Source organism: Ornithorhynchus anatinus, chromosome 12 (assembly GCF_004115215.2).
Source record: "Ornithorhynchus anatinus isolate Pmale09 chromosome 12, mOrnAna1.pri.v4, whole genome shotgun sequence".
In the NCBI taxonomy this organism is placed as follows: Eukaryota; Metazoa; Chordata; class Mammalia; order Monotremata; family Ornithorhynchidae; genus Ornithorhynchus; species Ornithorhynchus anatinus.
The window spans coordinates 11,063,478-11,087,956 of NC_041739.1; the positions used below are offsets into that span (position 1 = coordinate 11,063,478).

General features: G+C 49.8%; 2 protein-coding genes and 1 non-coding gene across 4 annotated transcripts in view; 2 read left to right on the forward strand and 1 right to left on the reverse strand.

Moving 5' to 3' along the window:
• The window catches only part of DDX60 (DExD/H-box helicase 60), an 80,464-nt gene extending 74,878 nt beyond the window's left edge, over positions 1 to 5,586 (forward strand). Inside the window, exons 37-39 of the mRNA XM_029076821.2 lie at positions 2,102 to 2,253; positions 2,875 to 2,937; positions 5,335 to 5,586. Coding sequence (XP_028932654.1) covers positions 2,102 to 2,253; positions 2,875 to 2,937; positions 5,335 to 5,440 — 321 coding nt within the window. The 3' untranslated portion in view covers positions 5,441 to 5,586. The remainder of the gene's footprint in view (positions 1 to 2,101; positions 2,254 to 2,874; positions 2,938 to 5,334) is intronic.
• On the reverse strand, positions 1,012 to 1,083 carry TRNAC-GCA. The gene has a single exon. It is a non-coding gene; the product is annotated as a tRNA-Cys (tRNA).
• A 12,746-nt stretch (positions 5,587 to 18,332) lies between the features above and the next one.
• LOC100077504 (probable ATP-dependent RNA helicase DDX60) overlaps positions 18,333 to 24,479 on the forward strand; it is a 61,829-nt gene continuing 55,682 nt past the window's right edge. The window contains exons 1-2 of one of the 2 annotated variants that reach the window (XM_029076584.2): positions 18,333 to 18,443; positions 21,303 to 21,516. In XM_029076584.2, the coding sequence (XP_028932417.1) occupies positions 21,306 to 21,516 (211 nt within the window). In that variant the 5' untranslated portion in view covers positions 18,333 to 18,443; positions 21,303 to 21,305. The remainder of the gene's footprint in view (positions 18,444 to 21,302; positions 21,517 to 24,479) is intronic. The other variant, XM_029076583.1, reaches the window with a different exon arrangement.

Consider the following 24,479-nt stretch of genomic DNA (forward strand, 5'->3'; position numbering starts at 1 on the left):
CTCATCTGAAAAATGGAGATTGAGACCGTGAGCCCCATGTGGGACAGGGACTGTACCCAACCTAATTTGCTTGTATCGACCCCAGCGCTTAGTACGGTGCCTGGCACATAGTAAGCGCTTAACAAATAGCACAGTTATTATTATGCTTTAAATATAGTACATCTATTTGGGGGCAAGGACAAAACTGTGCATCCAGAGGTAGAAATTTGAAACTAAGATCAATAGATATAGAGCTGCACTGGGCAAGAGTCTGGATCCTTTCTAACTAATCGTCGATCGATTTCCAATTAAAACCATCACATTTTCATGACATTCGTAGATTATGCAAAAATTGTAAATGTTTAGATCCGATCACTGACCCGGTTTCACACCCTGCTTGATTTCAGCCCCCAAGGTGCCGTACTTGGCCACGTACCCAGGGTCTTCTCAATATCCCTGTTGTCTGCTGCCTTGTTGTTTATATTGGGAACACAATTAAATGCTAGATTCCATTTAGAAGCAGCTGGATTCAGTTCCAGCTCAACCTCAGGGACAGGTGGGCATTTGAAGTGCTACCATTCCACTACCACTTCTCAGCCCGCCTCCCCCGTCTACCGTCCGAGGGTTTCTAAATCATTCGCAGACCATCTGAAGCATGTGAGTTATGCCATCTACCGAACCGGGGCCCCAGGGTCAGAAATGGAGCCTAGGCCTCTCCACCCTTCTCCTGTAGCTCCGATGGTGGGTGGAAGGCAGGTGCTGGACTATACGCAATCCTCGTCAGCTCGGGAAAATGGGTCTGCAGAGAGAGGGAGGTTCTTCTCCCTCCCCTCCCTGCCCTACGCCCTCATTCATTCGATCGTATTTATTGAGCACTTACTGTGTGCGGAGCACTGCACTAAGCGCTGGGAAAGTTCAATACAACAATAAATAGTGACATTCCCTGCCCACAAGAGCTTGCAGTCTAGAGGGAGGGAGACAGGCATCAATGCAAATGAATAAAATTACAGATATGTTAAATCAGTGCCTTATAGGAGGCACTTGAATTTGAACCAGGGACCTCTTGATCTGCGGTCAAATGCTCTACCCCTGAGCTATACCCCCAGGATAAGAAAAGCCGCATGGTCTAGTGGTTTAGTGGCAAGAATACGGGCTGGGGAGTCAGAGCGGGTGGGTTCTAAACCCGGCTTCGCCACTTGCCTGCTTTGTGACCTTAGGCAAGCCACTTGGCTTCTCTGTGCCTCGGTTACCTCATCTGCAAAATGGGGATTAAGACTGGGAGCCCCAGGTGGGACAACCGGATTAACTTGTATCTTCCCCAGTGCTTAGAACAGTGCTTGGCAGATCATAAGCACTTAACAAATACCATTATTATTAATTATTACTAGAGGACGGGCCACGGAGTCAGAAGATCATGAGTTCTAATCCTGACTCCGTCATTTGTCTGCTGAGTGACCTCGGGCAAGTAGTTTAACTTCTCTTTGCCTCTATTTCCTCCTCTGTAAAATGGGGATTAAGACTATGAGCCTCAGGGACTGTGTCCAACCTGATTATCCCATATCTACCCCAGCACCTAGAACAGTGCCCGGCACATAGTAAGTGCCCAACAGATACTGTCATTATTATCATTATTATTATGCCAGTACTGACTCCATTTCTAACTCTAGGGTCTTTAGAATCCCAGCAAACAAGAACTCAGCTCCTTGTCCCACTTTACCAGTTCTATGGGACTTTTGAGAGTGGGGTAATAATTTGCTATAATTACAAAATCTGACTTGTGAAATAGTCTGCAAGGAAAGAACTACCAGCACGGGCCTGGGGCCTGGGAGTTATAAGGACCTGAGTTCTAACTCAGACTCCGCCACGTGTCCGCTGTGTGACCTTGGGAAGGTCACTTTTCTCTGCCTCAGTTACCGCATCTGTAAAATGGGGATTGAGACTGTGAGCTCCACATGGGACAGGGACTGTGTCCAACTCGATTTGCTTGTATCCACCCCAGCGCTTAGAACAGTGTCTGGCACGTAGTAAGTGCTTAACAAAGACCATGTGGGAAAAAATAAAATAAAAACTACCAGCCATTTGAGAAAGATAAATCGAGAAATAAACTGTTCTTTTTGTTCAGGTGGTACTGCAATCAGTTGGTGTTAATGACTCCCTTGTTCCTCTCCTGGACTTAAAGAAATCTGACAGTAGAGGAAGAAGAATGCCACTTAACGCATATGCACTTGACTTTTACAAGCACGGATCGATAACGGCATTGTCAGAAGACAATGGGTAAATAATTCCTATTTATTCATCTATGCATTTTGAAGTGGGTGTTCAAAAAAGTTACTGACCGATTTTAGAAGATGGACATTAACATCCTCACAGTCGGCATCACTGGGTTAACGATGGCGTTTCGGAAACCCTTTCTTTGCTGAGTAATGATAAAAATTTTGAAGTTCTTTTGCCCAACGATACACAAGGGGGTGGGGGCGGGGTGGGGGGGACGATCTAAGAGACCTTCCTTTTAGGATGATGAAGATAGGTTTGAAAAATGGGACATACTATGAAGATTAAATGGGCCTTTTCCATGATTTCTGATTTCTAATTTCTCCCAGAATTATAATCCTCTAAAGTTGTAAACTCTGCAAATGATTGAAAACATTTATTCTCAAAGATATCTGGCAGAATTTTCAGTAATTCTGGTACAGTTGAAAACTCTATGCATTTGCTTATTTTTTTTCCTGAAAATGTTCATGGACTGTCTGCAGCCTTATCTCAGCTTAATTTGGCTTTCATTGTTTACTGTGGAACAAAAATCAGTTAATGAATACATTGTGGTTTTACCAGTAAGAGAAATGAGGAACTCTTTAGTGCTTTCAATTTTTAAATTCAGATATGTTTTTATTTTAGGTTGCATAGAGGAGAAGTTTTCCTTCTCCTGAGAGATTTTTTGCTCACCATACAATCTATCAGGTATTTAGAAGTTCATATCTTCTGAAGGCGGTGATCCTATCGTTGTTGGGGCTAACTGCTGAGAGTTTGGGTTTACTTTTCTTCTCGGAAAGATCACAGTAATGATAATCATGATAATTGTGGTATTTGCTCAGCGTTTACTCTGTGCCAAGCAATGGGCTGAACTCCGGGGTAGGTATATGCAGATTGGACACAGGCCCTGTGCCACATGGGTCTCAACTTCGAAGGGGGAGGGAAAACAAGCATTTAATCCCCATTAAAGATGAGGAAACTGAGCCACAGAGAAGTTAAGTAACTTGCCCAAGGTCACCCAGCTGAGAAATGGCAGAGCGGGAACTAGAACCCACGTGTCCTGTCTCCCAGGCCCACATTTACAAAACTGTTCCGGGGTTGACAGCTGGGTCCGGCTTAGCTTAGAAGCCAGTGAGGAGATGACTGGAGGAGAAATCTTTTTTGATTTGATTCCTGTTGTTTGTTTGTCGAAATCTTTGTGCAGGAAATTTGAACCAAACCACATCCATCCTCTAGACTGTTAGCTCTTCCTTCTAGACTGTATGCTCACTGGGGGCAGGGAAAGGGTTTACTAACTCTGTTATATTGTTGTGCTCTCCCAAGCGCTTAGTAGAGTGCTCTGCACACAGTAAGCGCTCAATAATTACCATTGATCCTGCTGCCCCTCTAAAGAGCAGCGTGAGAGACAGGGAAAGACAGAGTGTGGGAAAGCTTTCCAGGAAGAAATATGGAAAAGCTTGAAAGAGGATCAGGGCTTGTGGCCCAAGGGAATGGCTGACAGAATCAAGCTTCTTCAGCCAGTCCTCTGGTTCTCTTGTTCTAATGAGCCCTGGGCCCACTTTCCTTCAGCTGCCTCTCCTGCTAGCTTACTTTGGCTCTGATAATAATAATAATAATAATAATGGCATTTGTTAAGTTCTTACTATGTGCCAAGTACTGTTCTAAGTAGGGGATAGATACAAGGCAATCAGGTTGTCCCACGTGGGGCTCACAGTCTTCATCCCCATTTTACAGATGAGGTCACTGAGGCCCAGAGAAGTGAAGTGACTTGCCCAGAGTCACCCAGCTGACAAGTGGCAGAGCCGGGATTAGAACCCACTGCCTCTGACTCCCAAGCCCGGGCTCTTTCCCCTGAGCCGAGCTGCATCTCCCTCCCTCCCTGATTCCTCCCGTGCCTCATTGCAGTTCTCCTCCTCCACCCCCACTGCCATCTATCCATCAGGCTATACTATTATTGGGTGCTTATCATCTGCAGAGGGTCTATACCAAGCGCTTGGGAGAACACAATCCATCAGACAAAAATGCAGTAGGCAAAAAATAATTTCATAAAGCCACAGATATTGGTACTGGCGATATCGAGCTAATATTCACGCTCTTTGGTGTGAGGTGATAAGGTTTTGGTAATGTATTCATTTCAGTAGAAAAAGAAAAAAAAATGGTTAGCTTATACATTTCCTTTAGGTATAGTAGGAGGGCTATAAAGAATGTTTTCATCCATTCAGTCGAATTCTGCTCAGTTCACATTTACCAAAGAAAAATGGAGAAAGCTTGTTTTATGGAGTATGGACTGTGAACACAGCAATCTATTTGTGCTCTGGAGCAGTTTATAATATAACAGAAAACAAAAAGGGTCCCTGGTCCGGGCTCTTAAGGAGGTTACTAAGGTCTAGATCAAATAGTGGAAAGAGCCCGGGCTTAGAAGTCAGAGGTCATGGGTTCGAATCCTGGCTCTGCCACTTGTCAGCTGTGTGACTTTGGGCAAGTCACTTAACTTCTCTGTGCCTCAGTTACCTCATCTGTAGAATGGGGATTAACTGTGAGCCTCATGTGGAACAACTTGATTACCTTGTATTTACCCCAGCACTTAGAACAGTGCACATAGTAAGCGCTTAACAAATGCCAACATTATTATAAAGTAGGCACACCAGAAGTATGTGCAGTTAAATACATACCCCTGGTTCTCTTCTACCAAGGGGGTTGTGTTCTCGAGGAACCCTGTGCTAAGGAAAATATGCGATATAAGTGTTCATCTCATGTTTGACAGCACACACGTATGCTGGACTGTGTCACGCTAGATCCAAACAGGCGTGTGTTGTTGGAAGATTGTTCCCTAATTCTGCCATCTTCCATCCTAAAGGTGAAAACATGTCTTCTGGCAGAACAGTTAACTGTTCAAGAAAAGGCCATTTAAAGACTATATTGACATGACATATTCAGGAGTGCCTCACAAAGAACACACTGGGGTTGGAGTGAAATTGAAGTTGTCTTCTACCTACTTGAAAATTCTTCCCTCTGATTGAAATCCCACCGGTGTGTTTAGCCAGGAAGCTATTGATTTATGTATTTACATGTGATTAGGAGTTCTTTTTCTTTTAAATTTTGCAGCATCTCTCTGAGTGAACTGTGTGAAAAAGAAGACGATGACGTGGTCCTCGCCTTTAAACAGCTGAGTAGTAGCTTCAAAGCAAAACTGGATAAAGTCAGTGACTAAAGAGACAAAGCAAGACCCTTGAAATGAGCTGGCAAATTTGGGGGGGGTGGTGGCTTATTTTGCAATTCTCAGTACCCAAGCGCTCAATAAATACGATTGAATTATTTTTGATGTTCTTGGAAAGTATTCATTCATTCATTGTCATATTCATTCATTCAATAGTATTTATTGAGCGCTTACTATGTGTAGAGCACTGTACTAAGCGCTTGGAATGTACAAATCGGTAATAGATAGAGACAGTCCCTGCCCTCTGACGGGCTTATAGTCTAATCGGGGGAGACAGACAGACAAGAACAATAGCGATAAATAGAATCAAGAGGATGAACTTCTCATTAAAACAATAGCAAATAAATAGAATCAAGGTGATGTACAACTCATTAACAGAATAGAGTAATGAAATTTATTGAGTGCTTACTGTGTGTGGAGCACTGTTTTAGGCACTTGAAAAAGTACAATACAGCAACAGAGAGATAATCCCTGCCCAAAACGACCTCGCAGTCTAGCTCACATTCTTAAACTGCAAAGGGAATGATCATTTAGCAAATTGATGGCATAATATTTTTAACGTTTCCATGAAATTATCCCTAATATTGTCTTCCAACAGTCTCTCCTTTCAGACCTCGAGGGTGAAGGAACCTCCCTGCCACGATAATAATGACACTGATTAAGCACTTACTACATTACTAGGCTGGTTGCGTGGCTCAGTGGCAAGAGCCTGGGCTTGAGAGTCAGAGATCATGGGTTCGAATCCCGGCTCTGCCACTTGTGAGCTGTGTGACTGTGGGCAAGTCACTTCACTTCTCTTGCCTCAGTGACCTCATCTGTAAAATGGGGATTAAAACTGTGAGCCTCACGTGGGACAACCTGATTACCCTGTACCTACCCCAGGGCTTAGAACAGTGCTCTGCACATAGTAAGTGCTTAACAAATACCAACATTATTACACTTACTATGGCCTTGAGCCAGGATAGATAAAAGTAGATACAAATCAGATACAGCCCCTCTCCTCCTTGAGGCTCAATAAATGATCTTGTCCCAATTTTACTGAAGAAGAAACTGAGTTCAAAGGGATGAAGTGAATTGCCCAAGGTCACACAGTAGGCTAAAGACCAAGTCCGAATCCCAGTCCCATGCACTTTCCACTGGGCTTTTTTGGGTTCTCTCTAGAGTCATTTTGCCACCAGGGCTTCTGGAAAAGACCGTTAAAATGCACAGATCTTCTAAGGATAGAAGGCAGTTTTGGGTGGAGAAGACTCTTAAGGAGCCACTAGATTGTAAACTCCTCCAGGGCAGGGTTTGTGTGTTTTTATTAACTCTATCCTTTACACTGTAAGCTCATTTCAGACAGGGAATGTGTCTAATTGTGCTGTATTGTACTCTTCCAAGCATTTAGTTAAGTGCTGTGCACATAGCGAGCACTCAAATACCTCCGACTGATTGTATTATACTCCTCTAGACTGTAAGCTGATTGTGGGCAGGGAATGTTATACTCTTATATTGTACTCTCCCAATAATTTTGTATAGTGCCTAAGTGTTCAATAAATAATAATAAATACAATTCATCTGATTGATCCCCCGAGTTCTGAGAACAGTACCGTAGAAAGAAAAAATTCTATAAATCCCATGAATCGACCGAGCATCATTGCCAACTGCCGGGGCTGTCTCCATTGCTCTGCTCTTCCACACCTCCAGACAACAAGAACCCCAAAATTCAGCGGTCCACAGAGAGAGAAAATTGGAGGGGTTGAGCTCCTCGGACTGTAAGCTTGCCGTGGGCGGGGAATGTGTCTATTACACCACTGTGGGCATAATTTCTCTTTAGAGTAACAGCTCCTTGAAGATGAAGAGGAGATCGAATAGTCTTCTTTAATTTCTTGTGCTAAGTCGGCGTCACCTGTAGCCGGGGACAGGTTCTTTCAGAATCGGCGCGGCGAGAGAGAGAGAGAGGCCGGGGATGGAAAACCTGAGTTTTGTCTAGAATTTATTCCGCAGGGTGAATGGAATTAATTAATTATTTAGATGCGACAATCAGCCTTCCCTTTTGGGAGAAATAAGGGGTTAAAGCTTCCGCTTTGGGAGGAATATGGTGTTAGAGCTTCCCTAACGGGAGGAATACCTATGTTCCTCGCATGTGGGCGGACACCTAGGCCCTACCAGGCAGAGCTCGCTTATGGTTTACTCACAACGTGGGGAGGGGGTTAGTTCCCCTCATTGTGCGCACCCACTCAGGCGTTAAACCCACTTGCACGTTAAAACCCACTTATAATAATGTTGGTATTTGTTAAGCACTTACTATGTGCAGAGCATTGTTCTAAGTGCTGGGGCAGATACAGGGTAATCAGGTTGTCCCACGTGAGGCTCACAATCTTAATCCCCATTTTCCAGATGAGGTAACTGAGGCCCAGAGATGTGAAGTGACTTGCCCAAAGTCACACAGCTGCCAAGGGGCAGAGCCGGGATTCAAACCCATGACCTCTGACTCCCAAGCCCAGGCTCTTTCCCCTGAGCCACGTTGCTTTACGTTAGACCCACTTGGACGTTAAAATCCACTATGTGTTAAATTCACGTAGGCGCTCCTTGCCCGTGGTGAGGCGGCTACCTCTCACCACGTGCGCACCCGCTCAGGAGGAATCCACTTAGATGTTCAATCTACTTCTGCGCTGAACCCACTTATGCCTTAGACTTACTTATGTGTTACACTCACGTAGGCGTTAAACTCACTTGTGCGTTACACTCGCTTATACGCTACCCACTTATGCACTAAACTCACTGTTTTGGCTGCCTGTTGTGTGTACGATACTGACGAGAAACAGCATGGCTTAGTGGATAGAGCCTGGGCCTAAGAGTCACAAGGTCATGGGTTCTAATCCCAGCTCTGCCTCTTGTCTGCTGTGTGACCTTGGGCAAGTCACTTCACTTCTCCGTGCCTCGGTTACCTCATCTGTAAAATGGGGATTGAGACTGTGAGCCCCACAGGACAGGGACTGTGTCCAACTCGATAAGCTTATATTCACCCAGAGCTAAGTAGAGTGCCTCATGCATAGTAAACATTTAACAAATACCATAGTTATTATTATTATTATTATTACTACTGGTTGCCAACTGAGTGCAGAGTTCTATACTGAGCTCCTGATTTGTGCAGAGCACTGTACTGGTTGCTCTCATTGTGTAAAGTGCTATATTGAGCACATATACATTACCCACTTATGCACTAAACTCACATATGCGTTACACTCACTTATACGTTACCCACTTAGGCACCGAACCCACTCATGCGTTACACTCACTTATACGTTACCCACTTATGCATTAAACCCACTTATGCGTTACACTCACCCGTCCCGCGACCCCGTCTCTGTGCTTTGGTCCTGGTGGCAGAATGGACATCTGGCGCTCTGGGCAGGGAAAGACATGTGGGTGGCTGTTGATCCCAGCTCTGCCACTTGTCAGCTGTGTGACGGTGGGCAGGTCACTTCACTTCTCTGTGCCTCAGTTCCCTCATCTGTAAAATGGGGATTGATGGTGAGCCTCACGTGGGACAATCCGATTACCCCGTATCTACCCCAGCGCTTAGAACAGTGCTCTGCACATAGTAAGCGCTTAACAAATGCCAACATTATTATTATTACCGCTGGGATCCTCCAAGAGACCAGAGCACCGGAGGCGACAGGTATTTATTACCTGTGGTTTGGGTGGTCCCAACTTCGGTCCTGTTCAATCTCCACCCCTTCCACTCCCTCCCCTTCCATAGCGTATTGGGTGGGCACGGAAGTGAGGGGGCACCAATCTTACCACCCAGAGAGGTTACGTCACCGGTGGCATTTTGACCTTGGGGTAGCCGGTGCCCGGGTCCACCTAGGCACGGTCAGTTCGATACGTGGCCGTTCTCCGATTCCAGGAAAGACAGTGGACTGCGGGGCTGTCGGTCGATAAATACTTCTGATCGATTCCCGATTTGGGGATCGTTGTTCATTTTGTGTTGAAAGGTAAATGTAAAAGTCTACCGATTGAAATAAAATTTATCAATATTCTTAAAATCATGGTGATTTTAATGCTGTGACTTTTGAATGATTCGAGGAAACGTTAGAGTGTTTGGACAGCTGGGTGCGATACTTCCAGGAGGAATTCTTCCCTCCGCTCAGGGAAATAATGAGGATGAGAGTCGTCTCTCTTCTCTCAGTGGATCCTCCACATCCGTCTTTCAGGGCTAGTGCTCTCTTTTCCCCCCACCCCCATTCCTCCTCCTGCCCTCCTCTCATTTATGTCGATACCTTTACATTAGCCCCCTTCCAAACCTTAATACTATTATGGTATTCGTTAAGCACTGTTCCCTCCCCATTGCCTCCTGCCTTACTCTCATTTATGTTGATACATTTACATTAGCCCCCTTCCGAACCTTAATACGATTATGGTATTCGTTAAGCACTGTTCCCTAATTCTGCCTTTATGGTCCAACCTAAAGGTGCAGTGAACATATGTGTTCTGGCAGAACAGAATGAAATGTTTATTAATAATAATAATGATAATTATAATAACGTACTAGGCGCTGGGGTAAATGCAACGTTATCGGGTTGTCCCATATGGGTCTCACAGTCTAAATCCGCATTTTGCAGATGAGGTAACTGAGGCCCAGAGAAGTGAAGTGACCTGCTCAGAGTCACACGGCTGATAAGTGGCAGAGCAGGGATTAGAGCCCACGACCTCTGATTCTCAAGCCCGTGTTCATTCAAGGAATATTATGGCATATTGAGCTCGTGGGAAGGGAATGTGTCTACCAACCCTGTTGTACTCTCCCAAGTGCTTGATATAGTGCTCAGCACACAGTAAGCACTCGATAAATACGATTGACTGCCTCAAGAGGAGCAGCCTGAGACTGATGTGAAATTGAAGCTTGCTTCTGCCTAGTCGAAAAAGTCTTCCCTCCGATTTAAATCCTGTCAGGACATTTAGCCAGGGAGATATTTGTGTACCTGTAATAATAATAATAATAATGTTGGTATTCGTTAAGCACTTACTATGTGCAGAGCACTGTTCATTCATTCAGTAGTATTTATTGAGCGCTTACTATGTGCAGAGCACTGTACTAAGCACTTGGAGTGAACAAGTCGGCAACAGATAGAGACAGTCCCTGCCATTTGACGGGCTTACGGTCTAATCGGGGGAGACGGACAGACAAGAACGATGGCAATAAATAGAGTCGAGGGGAAGAACATCTCGTAAAAATAACGGCAACTAAATAGAATCAAGGCGATGTACATTTCATTAACAAAATAAATAGGGTAATAAATATATACAGTTGAGCAGATGAGTACAGTGCTGAGGGGATGGGAAGGGAGAGGGGGAGGAGCAGAGGGAAAGGGGGAAAAGAGGGTTTAGCTGCGGAGAGGTGAAGGGGGGGGTGGTAGAGGGAGTAGAGGGAGAAGAGGAGCTCAGTCTGGGAAGGCCTCTTGGAGGAGGTGAGTTTTACCCCGCACGCTCCGCTCCTCCGCCGCCCACTTCCTCACCGTCCCTCGGTCTTGCCTATCCCGCCGTCGACCCCCGGGCCACGTCCTCCCACGGTCCCGGAACGCCCTCCCTCCTCACCTCCGCCAAACTGATTCTCTTCCCCTCTTCAAAACCCTACTTAAAACTCACCTCCTCCAAGAGGCCTTCCCAGACCGAGCTCCTCTTCTCCCTCTACACCCTCTACCACCCCCCCTTCACCTCTCCGCAGCTAAACCCTCTTTTCCCCCTTTCCCTCTGCTCCTCCCCCTCTCCCTTCCCATCCCCTCAGCACTGTACTCGTCCGCTCAACTGTATATATTTCCATTACCCTATTTATTTTGTTAATGAATTGTACATCGCCTTGATTCTATTTAGTGCCATTGTTTTTACGAGATGTTCTTCCCCTCGACTCTATTTATTGCCATCGTTCTTGTCTGTCCGTCTCCCCCGATTAGACCGTAAGCCCGTCAAACGGCAGGGACTGTCTCTGTCTGTTGCCGACTTGTTCACTCCAAGTGCTTAGTACAGTGCTCTGCACATAGTAAGCGCTCAATAAATACTATTGAATGAATAAGTAGGGTTTTGAAGAGGGGAAGAATAAGCGCTGGGGGAGATACAGGGTAATCAGATTGTCCCACATGAGGCTCATAGTCTTAATCTCCTAGACCCCCTCCAATCTGGCTTCCGTCCCCTCCACTCTACCGAGACTGCTCTCTCTAAGGTCACCCATGACCTCCTTCTTGCCAAATCCAATGGCTCCTACTCCATTCTGATCCTCCTTGACCTCTCTGCTGCCTTTGACACTGTCGACCATCCCCTCCTCCTCCATACCTTATCTCACCTTGGCTTCACGGACTCTGTCCTCTCCTGGTTCTCCTCTTACCTCTCTGGCCGATCATTCTCGGTCTCCTACGCCGGAGCCTCCTCCCCCTCCCATCCTTTAACTGTTGGAGTTCCTCAAGGGTCAGTTCTTGGCCCTCTTCTGTTCTCCATTTACACTCACTCCCTCGGTGAACTCATCCGCTCTCACGGCTTTGACTACCATCTCTACGCGGATGACACGCAGATCTACATCTCCGCCCCTGTCCCTCTCCCCCTCCCTTCGGGCTCGCATCTCCTCCTGCCTCCGGGACGTCTCCACCTGGATGTCGGCCCGCCACCTAAAACTCAACATGAGCAAGACTGAGCTCCTCATCTTCCCTCCCAAGCCCGGTCCGCTCCCAGACTTCTCCATCACCGTGGATGGCACGACCATCCTTCCCGTCTCTCAGGCCCGCAATCTCGGTGTCATCCTTGACTCGTCCCTCTCGTTCACCCCACACATCCTATCCGTTACCAAGACCTGCCGGTTTCACCTCTACAATATCGCCAAGATCCGCCCTTTCCTCTCCACCCAAATGGCTACCTTACTATTACGGGCTCTCGTTATATCCCGGCTAGACTACTGTGTCAGCCTTCTCTCTGACCTCCCTTCCTCCTCTCTCGCCCCGCTCCGGTCTATTCTTCACTCCGCTGCCCGGCTCATCTTCCTGCAGAAACGATCTGGGCATGTCACTCCCCTTCTTAAACAACTCCAGTGGTTGCCTATCGACCTCCGCTCCAAACAAAAACTCCTCACTCTAGGCTTCGAGGCTCTCCATCACCTTGCCCCTTCCTACCTCTCCTCCCTTCTCTCTTTCTACCGCCCACCCCGCACGCTCCGCTCCTCTGCCGCCCACCTCCTCGCCGTCCCTCGGTCTCGCCTATCCCGCCGTCAACCCCTGGGTCACGTCCTCCCGCGGTCCTGGAACGCCCTCCCTCCTCACCTCCGCCAAACTGATTCTCTTTCCCTCTTCAAAACCTTACTTAAAAATCACCTCCTCCAAGAGGCCTTCCCAGACTGAGCTCCTCTTCCCCCTCTACTCCCTCTGCCATCCCCCCTTTACCTCTCCGCAGCTAAAGCCTCATTTTCCCCTTTTCCCTCTGCTCCTCCACCTCTCCCTTCCCATCCCCACAGCACTGTACCCGTCCGCTCAACTATATATATTTTCGTTACCCTATTTATTTTGTTAATGAATTGTACATCGCCTTGATTCTATTTATTTGCCATTGTTTTTACGAGATGTTCTTCCCCTTGACGCTGTTTAGTGCCATTGTTCTTGTCTGTGCGTCTCCCCCGATTAGACTGTAAGCCCGTCAAACGGCAGGGACTGTCTCTATCTGTTGCCGACTTGTTCATCCCAAGCGCTTAGTACAGTGCTCTGCACATAGTAAGCGCTCAATAAATACTATTGAATGAATGAATGAATGAATTAATTAATCCCCACTTTACAGATGAGGTACCTCAGGAACAGAGAAGTTAAGTGACTTGCCCACAGTCACACAGCTGACAAGTGGCTTGTATATTCTTATATAAGGAGGAAAGTGATTCTTCCCTCTCCGTCCCAAATAAACACGTGTAGGCCTTGCTTGTCACCTGCATATTTATATAAGGCCTTCCGGAGAGACCAGAGGATCAACTCTAAATCGGTGTCACTCTCAGTGCCACCTTGTATTCAGAGACATTAGGCCTCCTCCCTCCCCGTTTCATGTGTCCGAGGTTGGATTTTCCCTGGTCCCCACCGTCATGAGTCTGTCGCTGGTTATCCACCTCCCAAATGTCAGGCACTCAATCAACGAGCCCATCACTGGGGATTTGTCTCCCCCTAATCTGAGGAGTTCAGTGACAGAAGCAAACCCCTGGCAGAGAGTTTTATTCCTTGCTTAGTCTAATCAAGAGGGGTAGATGCATATGTACACAACTCACGCGCACATATACACACACATATTTATCTACCCATCTGACTGTTTTCTCCAAGCTCGTGCAGATGGTCCCACATTGGAGGTGTTGGAAGACTCCGGTTGCCCACGGGACGTCGTCTGGCTCCAGTCTTAGGTGTTTCCTGGCGGCCGCCGTGTCTCAGCGTATTTTTAGACGGTTTTTCTGCCTCCCGGGGTCCAGATCTCTCCCCTTTTTATCCACTCACGGCAGTTGTTTCCGGGGCATCACAGCGCTGCTCGATTGCCTGCTGTCCCAATCTCATTACCTGGTAAAGCCGGGGGGACCCTCACCCACCTCCCCCCGCGCTCACCCCGAGGCCTATCTTTGCAAGAAGCGTCCGACAGTCTTTCTCCTGCCCGACAGCGAGGTAATTCCGTCCCTCCTCGATTTCCTCGGCAACTCAGTACTTCCTCAAATTCCTCCTTTGATATTTGTTGTTCATGGGGTCAAAGAGTCTCTTATGAAATGGCTCCTGCATTACAAAATGGATTCACTCATTCATTTGTTCATTCAGTAGTATTTATTGAGCACTTACTATGTGCAGAGCACTGTACTAAGCGCTTGGAATGGACAATTTGGCAATAGATAGAGACAATCCCTGCCCGATGACTGGCTCACGGTCTAAACAGGGGAGACAGACAGCAGAGCAAAATAGAACCAAACAAAAACAAGATAACATCAACAGGATAAATAGAATCAAGGGGATATACACCTCATTAACAAAATATATAGGGTAATAAATAATATATACAAATAAGCACAGTGCTGAGGGGGAGGGGAAAGGGCGAAGCAGAGGGTGGGGGGGATCTCAATGTGGGAAGGCCTCCTGGAGGAGGTGAGCTCTCAGTAGGGCTTTGAAGAGGGGAAGAGAGTGAGTTTGGCGGAGGTGAGGAGAGAGGGCATTCCAGGACAGTAGGAGGACGGGGGCCAGGGGTCCACAGCGGGATAGGCGAGAATGGGGGATGGTGAGGAGGTGGGCGGCAGAGGAGCGGAGCGTGCGGGGTGGGCAGTAGAGAGAGAGAGGGGAGGTGAGGTAGGAGGGGGCAAGGGGATGGAGAGCTTTGAAGCCAAGAGTGAGGAGGGCCCGTCAGCCTGCCCGGAATCCTGTCCCCTGTTTAACGGTTATGAATTATGGGAGGGCTAGCTCTGCTCTCCGGACACACCTTTGACCCCTCTCTCCGTGAGTTTCAATATCTCTTCTTCCACTCCCTTCTGCGTCACCCTTGCCCTTAGATGTGCATCCTGATTCACCCTTAGTCTTCATCCCCATTTTACAGATCAGATCACTGAGGCGCAGAGAAGTTGAGCGACTTGCCCAGGGTCACAGAGCCGGCTGTTGTGCTTTCTCAAGCCCAGAGTGTAGCGCACTGCACTCAGTAAGGGGTTCAGAGTCAGGCTCATAGCTATCAAGGTATTAACATGGGTACTAAGCACTTGGGGTGTACACATATCTACCAACTCTGTTGCATGCACCCAAGTGCTTAGTACAGTGCTGTGCACATGGTAAATGCTCAATAAATACCACACTAATTGATTAATAATTATAATAATAATGTTGATATTTGTGAAGCGCTTACTATGTGCCGAGCTCTGTACAGGGTAATGAGGTTATCCCACGTGAGGCTTCCAGTCTTAATCCCCATTTTCCAGATGAGGTAACTGAGGCACCGAGAAGCCAAGTGACTTGCCCAAAGTCACACAGCTGACAGTTGGTGGAGCCGAGATTAGAACCCATGACCTCTGGCTCTTTCCACTGAGCCACGCTGCTGTCTGCTCTCAAGGAACTTGCAGTCGACTGGGCAAGACCGACATTAAAATAAACTACAAGTAGAAGAAGCATCTGAGTGCCAGGATTTCTACGCAAGTGCTGTGGAGTGAGAACCCCCCCTCGGCCGTGAGCTCATTGTGGGCAGGAACTGTCTCTCTCTATTGCTGTATTGTATTTTTCCAAGTGCTCAGTACAGTGCTTTGTACACAGTAAGCACTCAATAATAATAATTATGGTATTTGTTAAGCGCTTACTATGTGACAAGCACCGTTCCAAACGCTGGGGAAGATACAAGGTAATCAGGTTGTCCCACGTGGGGCTCGCAGTCTTCATCCCCATTTTACAGATGAGGCAACTGAGGCCCAGAGAAGTGACCTGCCCAAAGTCACCCAGCTGACGAGTGACAGAGCCGGGATTAGAACCCACGCCCTCTAACTCCCAAGCCTGTGCTGTTTCCACTGACCCATGCAGCTTGAATGGCTGAATGAATGAATGAACCTAAGTGTCTAGGGGAGAAGGACTCAAATAATAATAATAATAATAATGTTAGTATTTGTTAAGCGCTTACTATGTGCAGAGCACTGTTCTAAGCGCTGGGGTAGATACAGTGTAATCAGGTTGTCCCACGTGAGGCTCACAGTTAATCCCCATTTTCCAGATGAGGGAACTGAGGCACAGAGAAGTTAAGTGACTTGCCTACGGTCACACAGCTGACAAGTGGCAGAGCTGGGATTCGAACCCATGACCTCTGACTCCCAAGCCCGGGCCCTTTCCACTGAGCCATGCTGCTTCGGGCGATGCAGTAGGGAAGGAAAATAGGGTCTTGTGGGGCCATTAAAATTAATGCCGATTCTCACACCGGTCCTAGCCTGTGAGCCCGTCGTTGGGCAGAGATTGTCTCTATTGCCGAATTGTACATTCCAAGTGCTTAGTACAGTGCTCTGCACACAGTAAGCACTCAATAAATACGATTGAATGAATGAAAACGGGACTCCTCTTCCCAGAGGCTCAAAGTGCCCTGGGGGCTGCGGCCGGAGTCCGGGAGCTGGGAGCCGTGGCTGGGGTCCGTGGCCTGGGCCTAGTTTGAGAAGCAGCATGACTAACTGGATGGAGCACAGGCCTGGGAGTCAGAAGGACCTGGGTTTCAATTCGATCAATAGTATTTATCGAGCGCTTACTCTGTGCAGGGCACCCTACTGAGCGCTTGGAATGAACAATTCGGCAACAGATAGAGACCGTCCCTGCCCGACGACGGGTTCACGGTCTAATCGGGGGAGACGGACGGCAGAGCAGAACAGAACGAAACAGAAACAAGATGACATTATCCCGATAAATAGAATCAAGGGGATGTACACCTCATTAACAAAATTAATAAAGTTTAAATAAACTTTGAACTTCTTTGGCTTTCCTCTCTCCTTCTTCGTCCGGTCACGGTGCGGAAGCAGACCGACCGCGGGATGGGAAGGCCGTCCGAGCGATCACAACCTGACTCAGCCCCGCGCAGCTCTGAGTCCCCCCCAAAACTTCAAGCCGGGGGGTTGGATGCCATGCTCTTTGGGATGGCGGCCTCTCACGTGAGCAGCTCTCAATTGCTCGCTTCCTGCAAGAGGCCCTCCATCACTCTATATTTTCATTACCCTATTTATTTTGTTAATGAGATGTACATCACCTTGATTCTATCTATTTGCTATTGTTTTAATGAGATGTTCATCCCCTTGATTCTATTTATTGCTATTGTTTTGGTCTGTCCGTCTCCCTCGATTAGACTGTAAGCCCGTCAAGGGGCGGGGACCGTCTCTGTTACCGATTTGTACATTCCAAGCGCTTAGTACAGTGCTCTGCACATAGTAAGCACTCAGTAAATACTATTGAATGAATGAATGGTTTCTGGGCTCGTCCCCACTCTTCATTCATTCATTCATTCAATAAATCTTATTGAGTGCTTACTATGTGCAGAGCACTGTATTAAGCCTTTGGGAGAGTACGGCAGTAATGAGTTTACAGTCCAGAGGGGAGCACAGACATTAAAATCAATAAATTACAGCTATGTACATAAGCGCTGTGGGGCTGGGAGGGAGGATGTCTGCCGTGTGACCTTGGGTGAGTCACTTTTCCTTCATTCAATCGCATTTATTGAGCGCTTACTGTGCGCAGAGCCACGCTGCTTCTCTGTTTAGTACAGTGCTCTGTGCCCAGTGGAAAGAGGCCGGGCTTGGGGGTCAGAGGTCATGGGTTCGAATCCCTGCTCTGCCACTCGTCAGCTGTGTGACTGTGGGCAAGTCACTTCACTTCTCTGGGCCTCAGTTCCCTCATCTGTAAAATAGGGATGCCGACTGGGAGCCTCACGTGGGACAACCTGATGACCCTGTATCTACCCCAGCGCTTAGAACAGTGCTCTGCACATGGTAAGCGCTTAATAAATACCAACAATATTATTAATAAATACTACTGAAGCAGGAGGGTAGGCCTGGACAGTGCACCGCGCGGGGGGGAGGGGCCAGCCCAGCCGAGCCCAAGCCGAGCCGAGCCCAAGCCGAAGTCGAGCCGAGCCGAGCCGAAGCCGAGCCTAGCCCGAGCCTCAGGCTCAGCCGAGCCCGAGTCCAAACCCGAGTCTACCCGACTTCAGCCGATCCCGGGCCGAAGCCGAGCCGAGCCAAGCCCGAGCCGAGCCGAAGCCGAGCCGAGCCCGAGTCTGAGCCGAAGCCGAGCCGAGCCCGAACCCGAGCCTACTCGAGTCAAGCCGAGCCCGAGCCGAAGCCGAGCCGAGCCGATTCGGCTCTCCGAACGAACGCCTTCGGGAAACGAAAGTTCCCGGGGCCGAGGCGGGGCGGTCCCGGGGGAGGGGCGGCGGCGGCTGAGACAGCGGAGAGGAGAGCAGAGGCGGCTGCACCCGCGCCCACGGACACGCGGACGGACGAACGGCGGGGAGGGAGAGCGACTTATCCCAAGAGGTAAAAACCCAGCCCCAAGCCCGACCCGCTGTGAGGGACTTCCGCGGCCAGCGCCTTCCTTCCCGTTTTATTGTTTGCTTTCCCACTGTTCCCGGTCGGTCCCGGTCCCCTCCTCCCCGCTCTGCTGAAGGCCGTGCAGCCGGGCTGCAGCGGGGCTTGGGGCCGCTGCTGCTGCTGCTGCAATGGAGCAGTGGCTTGCACGGTCGGTCGCCCGCTCGCCCGCCCTCCCGCCGGTCCCGGCCTGCAGGCCTTGCCCGCCCTCCTGCACGCTGGCCCCCCATGCGCGGCCCGTCCTTGCAGTCCCGCCTCTGGCCGCCAGGAGGCCTCCCCCGCCCTCCTGCACGCTGGGCCCCCACTGCCTGTCCTTGCAGTCCCGCCTCTGGCCGCCAGGAGGCCCCCCGCCCTCCTGCACGCTGGCCCCCCGTCCGTCTTTGCAGTCCCGCCTCTGGCCGCCAGGAGGCTCCCCCCGGCCCTCCTGCACGCTGGCCCCCACTGCCCGTCCATGCAGTCCCGCCTCTGGCCGCCAGGGGACGCCCCCCCCCCCGCCCTCCTGCACGCTGGCCCCCCCCGCCCGTCCTTGCAGTCCCGCCTCTGGCCGCCAGGGGACGCCCCCCTCCCTCCTGCACGCTGGCCCCCCTGCCCGGCCCGCCCGTGCAGTCCCGCCTCTGGCCGCCAGGAGGTCCCCCCCGCCCTCCTGCACGCTGCCCCCTCCCCCCGCCCGTCCTTGCAGTCCCGCCTCTGGCCGCCAGGGGACGCCCCCCCGCCCTCCTGCACGCTGGCCCCCCCTGCCCGGCCCTGCAGTCCCGCCTCTGGCCGCCAGGGCTCTTCCCCCCGCGTCCCACCCGGCGCTCCACGCGGCTCTCGGAGGGCTTCCCGGCCCTGGGAGGCGGCAGGCGTGAGTTCTATTCCCGGCCCCGCCCCTCGTCAGCTCGGTGACCCGGGCCCGGTCGCGTCACTTCCCTGGGCCTCAATGACCTCATCTGGAAAAGGGGGATGAAGGCTGGGAGCCCCACGTGGGACACCCGATCACCCGGGATCTCCCCCAGGGCTTAGAACGGTGCTTGGCACATAGGAAGCGCTTAACAAATGCCACCATTTTTTTCTTTTTGGGGGTTTCGGGTCTCGAGCTTCGGGCTTCGGAGGGCTTCGGGCCTTGAGCTTCGGGGGGCCTCGGGCTTCGGAGGGATTCGGGTCTCGAGCCTCGGGCTTCGGAGGGATTCGGGTCTCGAGCCCCGGGCTTCGGAGGGATTCGGGTCTCGGGCTTCGGGCTTCGGAGGGATTCGGGTCTCGGGCTTCGGAAGGCTTCGGGCCTCGAGCCTCGGGCTTCGGAGGGCTTCGGCTCTCAAGTCTCGGGCTTCGGAGGGCTTCGGGCCTTGAGCCTCGGGCTTCGGAGGGCTTCGGGCCTCGGGCTTCGGAGCCGGCCTTTCTCCGGAAATGCAGGCGGAACATCCCTCTCCTTCCCTCCGCCTTTTATTAAGAACATCCACCGCCCCCCCTCCTCTGCTGCCCATTCAATCCGTCGTAAATGTTGAGCGCTTGTTATGTGCAGAACACTATATTAAGCGCTTGGGATTGGGCCCCCTTCATACCCTCCCTTGCTTTCCTCTGCGTTGCAGTAGGGACCTCCACCGGCTTTGTTGTCGAGAGAGAGCTTACTGTGTGCAGAGCGCTGAACCAAGCTCTCGGGAGTGATCCCCTCATCCCTTGGCTTCCTTCTTCATTGCAGTAAAGGCATCCACCGGCTCTCTCCTGGCCTGATCTTGCAATTGGTCGTAATTGCTGAGCCCTTACTATGTGCAGAGCACTGTGCTAAGCTCTTAGAATATGGTGTGGCCCCCCACCGCCCCCTTATTTCCCATTGCATTACAATAAGGACATCCCCGGGCTCTCTCCTTTACCAATCTTGCAATCAATCATAATTGTAGAGCGCTTACTATGTGCAGAGCGTTATACTAAGCACCCGTGAGAACTCGCCTCCTCCCCTTTGCTTTCTGCTGCAGTACAATAAGGACATCCACCTCCTCTCTCCTATGCTGATCATTCGATGGGTCATAATTACTGAGAGCTTACTATGTGCAGAGCACTGTACTAAGCGCTCAGAAGAGATGTCCCTCCCCTTTGCTTCCTTCTGTACTCTTCTGTGCCGATATACCTCGGCCATGCCCTGTTCGAGGGTTTGGGGTGCATGCCATACTTTACGGGGCGACAGCGGCCTGGCCTGGGGGTTCAAAGGCATTAGCTCCTCCTCTGGCCTCCGTTCCACCCGGCAGACCCTTAAAAATTAAAAAGGAACCCCGGCTCTGCTGCTTGTCTGCATGTCACTTTGCTTTTGTCTGCCTCACGGACCTCATCTGTAAAATGGGGCCTACAACTGTGAGCCCTATGTGAGACAGGGACTAACCCGATTTGCTTGTATCCACCCCAGCACTTACGGCGCCTGGCATATAGTAAGCGCTTAACAAATGCCATAATAATAATTTGTGTCTTCCTGAGCTCTGAAGAGAGCATGGAAAGAACATCTAGGTAATAATATTGGTGATATTTAAGTGCTTGCTATGTGACAAGCGCTATACTAAGAGCTGGGGTAGATACAAGATCATCGGGTTGATAGACCCTTAAGCACCTGGGGCTCATCATCTAAGGGGGAGAGAGAACAGATAATGATTCTCTGTTTTCCTGATGAAGAAATTGAGGCACAGAGAAGTGAAGTGACTTGCCTAAGATCACACAGTAGGCAAATGGCAGAGCCAGAATTAGAACCCTGATCCTCTGTCTCTTGGAGCTACGCTCTTTCCCCCAGGCCATGCTTTTTTTATTTTCCCTTAACAAGGGTGGCATTGGTTCTTTCTGTTTTGCTAGACCATGGCTTCTGGAGAAGCTGCGTTAGAGGAAGACGTCAATAACGTTCAGAGTGACGCTGATGAGGACAGTGAGCCCGAAGAAATTTTCTCATCATTTGGTGATTCTAAGGCATCCGGTACACCAGAATATGGAGGAAAATCCCAACCCGACTCTGAAGCTGATAGAGGAGATTGTGAAGGCACCGAGGCCAATTCTGAGATGCCAAATCCAGGTGAGAAAACCTACTTTGATGGCTCAGTCCCTCCTTGAGGAGATTGGGTACACTCCATTCTGCCGCAAGACAGAGTGACAAATTGCATTTTAGATAAAACACAATTAAGGGAATTTGGGGGGGGCTGTTCCAACTTCACAACCCGGTACGTTGTTACTAAAGATGCTGTTTGTCGGAACGGGTGAGTACCGCAGATGAAGCTTGCCTTAATGTGAGGTGTCGCAAGACTCCCGCCCTTATGTTATAGTGCATGTGCTCTTTTCCTCCTTCCTACTCCCCTTTAATTTGTTCTTCCCGAAAATCCGTCTAGGTGGAACACTCCCCCTCTTCCAGTATATGAGCAAGCATCGCCCTGCTTCGGGACGTTCAGACATGCGTTCTCTTGAGCGCTCTTAGTTCCCTGGGACGTCCTGGCGTTGGGACCGGTGGCTACACACCAGTAGTGACGCTTGCTTAGGAGACATGTGCTGATGCGCTTCCCTTTGAAACAATCGATCAGTTACTGGTAATTAATAATAATGTTGGTATTATTGAGTGCTTAGCGTGTGCAGAGCACTGTACGAAGTGCTTGGGAGAAAACAATACCTTAAAGTTGGTAGATGTAATCCCTGCCATCTAGAGGGATGACAGGCCTTAAAATAAAGTCCAGCTAGGGGAAGCGGGAGGGTATAAGGATATGTAAGTGGAGCTGGGGGCTGACCAGGTACTGACCAAAATGCATAGGCGACCCAGAGGGGAGGGTGAGTTGTGTTCAAGAAGGCCCCCTGGCCGGTGCTCGTGGAGGTTGCAGGCTGAAGGAGAGACTCCAGAAGCGAATCGGATGGATTTTCTTCTCTGTGTCCAGAAGGAAGAAAGTGGCACCCAAGGGTAGGGCTGAGCTGAACATTATTATCTTTGCATTACAGGTGCAAATATAGTATACTCATGACTTTGCGGTCTAACTTCCAGCCCCAGTCGAAAACCAGGGAGTCTGGAAAACCGGAAAGTGCCTCCGGTGACGTGGGTTGCAGTTAATCAGTGATATTCATGAGCACTTACTACGTGCAGAGCACTGTACTGAGCACGTATAACAGGTGGTAGACACGTTCCCTGCCCACAACAAGGTTGCAGTCTAGAGGAAGCACGCTCCAGCGTAACAGAGCGTGTTAGGGTGGCTTGCCCGAGCAAGGCAGTTTCGGGCCTGGACGTGTGTCCGTGGAGCTGTAGCGTTTGAGGCTGCTGGCCTCGCTGCAGCACACGCAGCCCCGACCTCTGCTAGGCCAGCCTCCACCCAAAAGCCTCCCGGTCTTGCCGGCTACAGGCGAACCTGGGAACCGAGTCCAACATCCCAGGCCCAGCTCAACTCCACGATTCCCCTCGGGAACTCTGGTACCCTCTCGGCTTGGGTCTGCCACCCCTTCCCTTTCTCCTCCGTTCTCGACTAGAAGCCTGAAAAGCCCACGTAATCCATACGGTGGATGACCCGTCGGCTGTGGCGGTATCGTCGAGAGGATGCCCAATGTGAGTGTAGGATCCCCACAGCTTTGTCAGCTGGATCATCCCAGGTTAATCAATCGGTGGTATTTATTGAGCACGTCCTCTATGCAGAGCACTGTTCTGAGCATTTGGGAGAGTACGATAACGAGAGATTTTGGACCACCCATGAGTTTCCAGACAAAACAAAAAGAACCATACAGGTGGCTTTGTGGTCTGTTAGGTTTTTCTTTTTTTTCGAATGGTATTTGTATGTGCGAGGCACTGTATTAAGCACTGGGGTAAGTACAGGATAATCAGATTGGACGCAGTCCACCTCCCACGTGGGGCTGACAGCCTTAATCCCCATTTTACAGATGAGGTAACCGAGGCAAAGGAAAGTCAACTGACTGGCCGAAGGTCACACAGCAGACAAGTAGAGGAGTTGAATTAAGAACCCAGCTCCTTCTGACTCCCAGACTTGTGCTGTACCTCCTAGTCCACACTGCATCTTCACAGCACGTCCCCTCCCAGACTCTATGCCTCCTAAAATCCCTGCTCCCTTTTCACCTCCACATCCCATTCATTCATTCATTCATTCATTAGTATTTATTGAGCGCTTACTATGTGCAGAGCACTGTACTAAGCGCTTGGAATGAACAAGTCGGCAACAGATAGAGACAGCCCTGCCGTTTGACGGGCTTACAGTCTAATCGGGGGAGACGGACAGACAAGAACAAGAACAATGGCAATAAATAGAGTCGAGGGGAAGAACATCTCGTAAAAACAATGGCAACTAAATAGAATCAAGGCAATGTACAATTCATTAACAAAATAAATAAGGTAATGGAAATATATACAGTTGAGCGGATGAGTACAGTGCTGTGGGGATGGGAAGGGAGAGGTGGAGGAGCAGAGGGAAAGGGGGAAAACAGGGTTTAGCTGCGGAGAGGTAAGGGGCGGGTGGCAGAGGGAGTAGAGGGAGAAGAGGAGCTCGGTCTGGGAAGGCCTCTTGGAGGAGGTGAGTTTTAAGTAGGGTTTTGAAGAGGGGAAGAGAATGAGTTTGGCGGAGGCGAGGAGGGAGGGCGTTCCGGGACCGCGGGAGGATGTGGCCCAAGGGTCGACGGCGGGATAGGCGAGAACGGGGGACGGTGAGGAGGTGGGCGGCAGAGGAGCGGAGCGTGTGGGGTGGGTGGTAGAGAGAAGGGAGGAGAGGTAGGAAGGGGCAAGGTGATGTAGAGCCTTGAAGCCTAGAGTAAGTAAGAGTTGACCCCTGTGCATGCGTATGTATTCATCCTTCACCTTCTAGGTGTTCAGCACACAGTAAGTGCTCCATAAATATCACTGATTGATTAAGATGACACTACAGACAACCCGTGAGTGTGTTCCTTTGGTTACAGAGACCTTTGAGCAACTGACACTTTCTTTTCCCGTAGCCATCTAGGTGAAAAAAAATCTCAAGGAGAAAGGAATGACAGAGAGCTACAATCTGCTTATAGCATTTAATCTGA